Below are 7,194 nucleotides of genomic sequence, written 5' to 3' on the forward strand. Positions count from 1 at the left end.
TGAAACTTGGATACGGACACGGACACGACCCCGTGTCCGACACAGATACAAACACGGGACATTAACAACTACAAGTGGGACTTGGATTCGGACACGAACACGACACCGTGTCCGACACGAACACGGGATATTAACAACTATGAGTGAGACTTGGATACAGACTCGGACACATTCATAACTGTGATGTATTCTTATTCCATTTAATCATTAGTAATTATATGTATTATGTGTAATAAAATGCAAGCATGGATTCGGGAGCATTTTCCTATGTTTCGACACGCTAGGGACCCAGCCTACATAGAGGACCTACCACTGGCAGCACGTTGGTTGTCGCGTCGGGAGACTACCATGGAGACCACTTACCACTACCGAGGGATGTTAGACGATCTACGTCCTAGTCAAGTTAGTGGAAAGCTTAAGTATGTTTTGAGTCAGATACTTATCTTTAAATACGAAATTATGTATTGTAACATTTTTTTTTTCGCAGGTTGTTTTTGACTCGTACACAGATCGTAGGCAAGTAGTCGCAGATGTTTTTTTACACGGGCTGCATCCGTGCCATGGCCGTCCTTGAGCCGTACCTACCTGATAGAGTATTGAGGCAGTTCGGCATGGTGCAGTTGGTCCCTAGGCCTCCGTTAGTCCCATTGCGAGGTAGTAGAGGAGCTAATAGTCATTCATACAGTGTGGTCTATGCGTACACAGATGGTCAATGGGAAAATTGGCGCGATCATGTCATGAATGCAGAGAAACGAGTTATGATTCAGCCTGGAGTCCCGTGGGAGTCACACCCTGACTACCTTCCTTGGTTTTTGATGGTCTCCCACTTCAGGGTCTCACCCCGTCCCGTAGAGGTGCCATATACCGAGAGTGCGAAAGAGCGCAATGCAGCGGCTTTGGCCATTTTGGATAGTGTTTTGGGTGGGACTAGGGCTAGGACTTCAACTTGCCCGTATGAACTACGACAAGCACTTATTGAAGTGCAAATGACTTTGAGGGGATCGGAGGCTGCTGAAGCAAGCATAGCAGGCCCTAGTTCTGATCGTTACTCGAGTCGTTACACTAGGTGTCGGCGCCATGACCATACTTGAGACTTGGTATTCTCTTACTTGTTTTTTATGGACTTTATGGCTTGTTTTTGATGGCCTTTATGGCCTTGTATTTATTTTAGACACTTTATGGCCATGGTTTATGGACTACTTTTCGTGGTGGAATGACTTTTGTTTTATAGCGGATAACTATTAGGATATTTGTAATAATTGAATATGGTTAAAATATGAATGTTAAGTAGAGCACCAAAACGTAAATTTTATGGTTGAATCATTCTTGATACTTTCCTAGGCACAAATAATTCGCTGCACAATAGTCGTATGTGAAAATTTAGATTTAAATGAGGAGTGCCGTACGAACCAAACTCTTCGATCTTGTTTGAATATTGTGTATCCCATCCATCCGCGAATGAGTAGTGATTTATATACCAATTCCTTGCAATAGGCGGGATGGGGGAATTTGGTCGCAAATGTACCGTTACAAAGTGATCGCCGTTAACGTGTCCGAGCGCAATCAAACGTCGACTCTCAGGGGGGAAGGGGCGGATATCGTAGTGGGAGGAACATAAGACATTGATGATAAAAAGACAACCACCGCCTAAAAAACAAATGCTATGAGGTGACCCATTTCTGGCATGATCATCCACCTATCCTTTGGAGCGGGACTTCGATAGAAGTTCAATTTATAGCGCAACTCTTGTCAACACGTTTGACAAGGAAGAACTTTGCTCCAAAAACCCATTTCGTACTCCAGATAACCCATTGCATTATTTGAAAGAATCTGAAATATCATTGAATACTCTTGTCAGCACGTTTGACGAGAAAGAACTTTGCTCCAAAAACCCATTTCGTACTCCATATAACCCACTGCATTATTTGAAAGAATCTGAAGTATCATTGAATACTCTTGTCAGCACGTTTGACGAGAAAGAATTTTGCTCCAAAAACCCATTTTGTCAGTTTCCAGATAACCCGTTGCAATTATTGTAGAGAATCTGAAATTTCATTGAATAGTCATGTCGGAAAAATTTCTACACAAAATCCGTTCTCTTATTCGACAAAATCTCGGGTGTCATTTAATAGTCCTGTCAGCACGTATTTCGAGGCATAAATTCGCTCCAAATAACCCATTTTTTACTACAGAAAAATGCTAGCATCTTTGGATTTTTGGACACGAACACGTTTTACGAGGAATAAAATTCTTGCAAATGTATATTTTCATGTTGCCACATTAAACGAGGAAGAATTACATCCCATTTTCACCAATAATAAATAAGGGAGTTAATTTTCAAATTTCCCTTTTAATATCCACACTCTTTTTCGTCCATTATAGCCCATTCATTCGGAGAAAATTCAATTCGGAAATAAATATCCAAAATATATAACAAGTTTTGGACTTTAATTTCTCATTTATATATCAGTACTTGGATTTTAATTTCCGAACAGAATGAGAACTATCAGATAGAATAACACCAATCGGACACTAATGTTCGAACTGGATCAATAATTTCGGAAACAAATATTCGAAAGTTATACCCATGTTCAGACTTTAATATCTGATTTGCATACCTTTAATTGGATTCTAATTTTCGAACAGAATGAAAACTATGAGATAGCCTGACACCATTCGGATACTAATGTTCAAATTGGATCAATAAATTCGGAAAGAAATATCCAAAATTTATACCCATGTTCGGACTTTAATATCTTATTTGTATACCTTTAATTGGATTCTAATTTCCGAACAGAATGAAAACTAGTCAAATGCATGACACCATTCTTGTTTCTGAACAGAATGTCACAGACTTGACAACTATGAGTTTTCAAACAGAAATACAATTTAAAAGTTTCATTGACGATCCGAAAACTACAAGCAGACGTAATCATCCAATTTTCACAACATTAGAACACATTATATAATACAACACATTAAATCGTTTCTCAATCTAAAAATGGCTAAATGACATGGATGACCTCCTTTGTTGCTACGTCAACGCCGATGATTTCGTTGAACTTCTGAATGGCGGCAACATGTGCTGCATCCCAATTTTTAGCGATAGAAAGACAATATTTTTTCCAATTGCAAGCTATTAGCGGCATAGGGGAACCTTTTTTAAGGAATAGCTGTCAAATTGCATTACATACGTATAAAAGATAAATTAAGTTGGATTTAAAGAGCGCAATTCATTATATAGATGACAACAAATCATTTACCAAAATAATACCTGTACAAAGTATCCGCCGTCAACAAACCCGATAGTAATAACCTTTCGTTTCATGGACGGTAAAGGCTTCGATTGGAGGGGGAGGAATGTAAGACATTGAACCTTTGATAAATGGACAATGACACAATTATAAAACAGATGCTATGATGTGACCCATGTCTGGCATTGTCATCCAATGTTCCTCGGGCGCTGGACTTTCATACCATGACAAGATGTGAAGTAATTCCCTAGCCCTCTGCGTCCCCCTTACCACTTGTTCGTAAAGGTGTAAATGTGTTTCTAACTCTTTCAGCAAATCACTTCTTTACCATTAACCACTCATGAACATCGTCTTTCATGAAGCCCGACACTGCTCGAAACCCACAATTCCCATCATCTTCAACATCCTTGACCGATTCTATGTAAGGTCTTATTGCTTCTGGGAACTGATTGATGAAGGGGCATATAAAAAGTTGTGCTGGAACTTTTGCTTTCCCTTTCAGATTACGCCGCGATTTCTCTTTGACGGGATGCCAAAACATGCTCAAATTCTGAGGGATCCCTACGCGTCGAATTTTGTTCTTTGGCTGCATTTTTTTCTTTCGTTGACTTCCGACCGCGTGGTTGTGCATTCACTTTGGGTCCAAGGAGAGTACTGGTTTTTGGATGAGCAAGCTCTTGCATTTTCTTAACATAATTTAGCTTTACATCAAATTGATCTTCATTCAAGAACTTGTTGTAAAAACAATCAAAGTGAGCCAAAAGCGTCTCCTCCATCGAACCCTCATTCTGGGGTGCAAGCAAAGAAAGCCTCTTCCAATGGTCGTAGATTAACTCAATCGGTAGAGAGATATTTGCCATCTTGTAAGGAGCAATCTCATGAGCGCAAGGTAAACCATGGGTGTGCCTCAAAGAACACTCGCACTGACGCTTCGATTCCACAAACCATTCGACTTGATAGGATGCCGCTAAAACAAGTGTCATGGCATTTGACGAAACGACTCCCCTTAGCCTATCAAATAGAGTTGTCCTAAAATCATGTTGCATAGAATTAAGGCTCTTCTCAAACGAAGCTTTGAATTCAGTAACTTGTAACAGCATCAATCTGTGAATCTTCTCCCATATAGTATCAAAATTGCATTGCGAGTTTTCAAGATGATTTTTTAGCTTCGAATGTGAACTCTCCGCCCTATGAATAAATATGGCAAGATATTAACCGTAGCAAATAACATGAATAAATGAAAATTTTCCAAAAACGCATGAATAACATGAATATTAAGGAAAATGCCAGAGTTATGAATGAAGCGTTTACCTGTTACTTGTTAGGTTTCCGAAATGCATGACTTTGTCCGTCCAAGCTCCTACAAACCTCTCTTTGTAGGGTACCAACCAATTTTTCTCGACGTACTCAAGTGCTGCAGGAACCATTTCAAAATTACGCTTCAAAACACAAAGGCACTCCTCATACTGTGCAACACTCGATGAAAGGACAACTAGGCCCCAACTGCAAATAAACTCCTCCCACATCTTGTCATCAAACATCTTTCTATACTTGGCTAATACATTCTTGCCAATATGCCACCTGCATAGGAGGTTGGTAGCTTGAGGGAAAACATGTGCGATGGCATTCATAAGCGCCAACTCCCTATTTGTGACAATAATGGATGGAAGTGCGTTGGGATCCATCATGCCTTTTAGCTTCTCCAAGACCTAAGTGTAGTTTTCCGTTTTTTCACACTCCATGAAAGCAAATGCTGCACAAAAAGTCATCTCCGTCGATGTTACACCAACAATTTGAAGCAAAGGAAACTTGTACTTATTCGTCTTGTATGTGCAATCCATCATTAAACGTGGGGAAAAGCACGTAACACCTCCCCAGCAGATGGGGGAGACCAAAACAACTCCGTGACATTCTCAGTCTCGTTCCCACGGGTCCAATGAACGTAGTGGTACTTTCTAGCTGATCCAACAAATGTTGCATTTGAGATTTTCCAGCTTTCTCTATCACTCAATACTTTTGTCGTACATTATACACGGTTTTGATAGACGTTACGTTCTCAGAATCTTGAACCTTCAAATGGGTTAGGATTTCTTTGGGTTTCACCAAAGCGACTGACAAATCAACCACCGTGCTAGTCTGCTCTGCCGACAACCTCCCGGCATACGAATGGCCCTCCAAGTACACCGCTGGAGGATGGTTGTGGGTGCCATTGTGGACAAAGACAGTCCAACCATCATTGCCCTTTACAGCTTTCAATTCAAATGGGCATTCACATTTTTTGGTGCCCGTGGACCGCACTCTCTTCTTCACAGCTACCTCCTTCCCATCAACTTTCTTCACAAACGGCCTATACTTACCACTCCTTTCACATGAAAATCTCATCCTACGTGTGCGATTCTTAATACATTTCTCAGAACCCTTAATCACAATGATAAACCCGTGTTGTTTACCAGTGCATCTTATCCAATCTACCAACGCTTCATCGGATGGAAAAACCTACACACACATAACAAAAAATTATAGCCCGTAATATAAGATTGCACAAGATAAATACTCTATCAAAAAAACACTTACCATCTCTGTTGTAAAATGCTCCGTATAATCGTATGAAGGACAAGTTGAAGTAGGTATAGTCGATGGCCCTACATAAACCAATTGTTGAAGTGTCAACCTGTAACACCCAAAGACCAACCAGGTAAATGTAGGATTTTCTGCAGTTTTATTCAGATATTAATACCTGAAAACTCTCACTATATTCGGATATAAGAGTCCAAAAATGTTGACAATATTTGGATATTAATATTCGAAAAGTTGTACATAATTCAGACATTTGAGTCCGAAAAGTTAGTAAATTTTTTGCACTATGTATCCAACTGTAAATGCAGGATTCTCTGTAGTTTCATTCAGATATTAATATCTGAAAACTGACACTAAATTCGGATATAAGAGTCCAATAATGTTGACGATATTCGGATATTAATATCCGAATAGTTGTACATAATTCAGATATTAGAGTTCGAAAAGTTAGTAAAGTTTTGGCACTGCATGTCCAACTGTGCCGAGCCAGAACTGAAATTGAAAATGGAGGGCTTCTGAAATTGAAAATGGAAGGCGGGCTTACCTCTTGCTGCGATTTTTGCTCCGTCACTACAACATCTGTGACATGTTTCTCAACATCCATTGTGTGATCTTCCGACTTCAAATCGTGGTCAACTATTGCTTGTGTATCAATGGAGGGAGAGGAAGCAATTGAGGTTTCCATTAACAATATAGGAGGAAGAGAAGAGGGGGAAGATAGGCAGACTTGGCTGCTGGTGGAAGGAGCCTGGTGGTGGGTGATGGCAGTTGGGGATGAAAATGGAGGAGTTTGAATGGGGGAGGGAGGGGACATTCTGGGAGGGAGGGAGGGAGGGAAATCAGGGAGATGATTTTTTATGGTTGTATATAATGAGTTATGTAATATTCTTAAAGGGTAAAATGGTCAAATAACATGAGGTTTTAGGGGTATAATGGTCAAACTGCATGAGGGCATTTTTGTCCGTAATTGATAAAAATTTTAATCGGCTGCGAGTAGCAAGAAGTACGCTGCAAATAGCGGCCACCGTAATTGGGGATGGAAAATGGCTATACATACATCTAGGGCTGTCCATCGGGCGGATTTGGCCGTGGCCGGGTTCGGGTTCGGGTCGGGTCAGACCCGACATTTTTCGGGTTGGTTAAACATCAACCCGCAACCAACCGAACTTCTGATCGGGTTCGGACGGATTTGTGGTCGGGTGGGTTTGGTCGGGTTCGGTCGGGTCTTCGGATTGGGCCATTTCAGTGGGCCTATTATTTTTGGGCCGTATTCAATTTTCTGGGCTATTTTTTCCCATTTCATTAAATATTTTGGGCTGTTAATCTCCTAAATTTGCAAGTTTCATAACAGGCCACAAGGCCC

At 40.5% G+C, this 7,194-nt stretch overlaps 3 protein-coding genes across 3 annotated transcripts; 1 reads left to right on the forward strand and 2 right to left on the reverse strand.

The window, feature by feature from the left end:
* The first annotated feature begins 211 nt into the window (after positions 1-211).
* LOC131317445 (uncharacterized) lies at positions 212-1,217 on the forward strand. Its single transcript, XM_058346999.1, has 3 exons — positions 212-402; positions 488-1,066; positions 1,172-1,217. The coding sequence occupies exons 2-3, from the start codon at positions 531-533 to the stop codon at positions 1,215-1,217; spliced, it is 582 nt and encodes a 193-aa protein (XP_058202982.1). The 5' UTR covers positions 212-402; positions 488-530.
* A 621-nt stretch (positions 1,218-1,838) lies between these two features.
* LOC131317446 (PKS-NRPS hybrid synthetase cheA-like) lies at positions 1,839-4,939 on the reverse strand. The gene is made up of 6 exons (XM_058347000.1): positions 4,566-4,939; positions 3,794-4,442; positions 3,583-3,699; positions 3,275-3,376; positions 3,024-3,173; positions 1,839-1,916 (listed from the first exon to the last, which is right to left on the reverse strand). Exons 1-6 carry the CDS (start codon positions 4,937-4,939, stop codon positions 1,839-1,841), a joined length of 1,470 nt encoding a protein of 489 aa, XP_058202983.1.
* A 322-nt stretch (positions 4,940-5,261) lies between these two features.
* Positions 5,262-6,645, reverse strand: LOC131317447 (PKS-NRPS hybrid synthetase cheA-like). The gene is made up of 4 exons (XM_058347001.1): positions 6,376-6,645; positions 6,129-6,145; positions 5,829-5,925; positions 5,262-5,750 (listed from the first exon to the last, which is right to left on the reverse strand). The coding sequence occupies exons 1-4, from the start codon at positions 6,643-6,645 to the stop codon at positions 5,262-5,264; spliced, it is 873 nt and encodes a 290-aa protein (XP_058202984.1).
* Positions 6,646-7,194: the final 549 nt, after the last annotated feature.

Source organism: Rhododendron vialii, chromosome 2a (genome assembly GCF_030253575.1).
Source record: "Rhododendron vialii isolate Sample 1 chromosome 2a, ASM3025357v1".
Taxonomy (NCBI): Eukaryota; Viridiplantae; Streptophyta; class Magnoliopsida; order Ericales; family Ericaceae; genus Rhododendron; species Rhododendron vialii.

Excerpts from the sequence above, each read along its gene's own strand:
- LOC131317445 (XM_058346999.1), top strand. The coding sequence starts at position 531 with ATGTTTTTTTACACGGGCTGCATCCGTGCCATGGCCGTCCTTGAGCCG. Across the intron at positions 1,067-1,171 it reads TACTCGAGTCGTTACACTAG|ACACTTTATGGCCATGGTTT; the intron begins GTGTCGGCGCCA and ends TATTTATTTTAG.
- LOC131317446 (XM_058347000.1), bottom strand. The coding sequence starts at position 4,939 with ATGGATCCCAACGCACTTCCATCCATTATTGTCACAAATAGGGAGTTG. Across the intron at positions 3,700-3,793 it reads ATCCCTCAGAATTTGAGCAT|TTCCCAGAAGCAATAAGACC; the intron begins GTTTTGGCATCC and ends TTCATCAATCAG. Across the intron at positions 1,917-3,023 it reads TTGACGTAGCAACAAAGGAG|TGGGTTATATGGAGTACGAA; the intron begins GTCATCCATGTC and ends CAAATAATGCAG.
- LOC131317447 (XM_058347001.1), bottom strand. The coding sequence starts at position 6,645 with ATGTCCCCTCCCTCCCCCATTCAAACTCCTCCATTTTCATCCCCAACT. Across the intron at positions 5,751-5,828 it reads AGCATTTTACAACAGAGATG|GTTTTTCCATCCGATGAAGC; the intron begins GTAAGTGTTTTT and ends ATGTGTGTGTAG.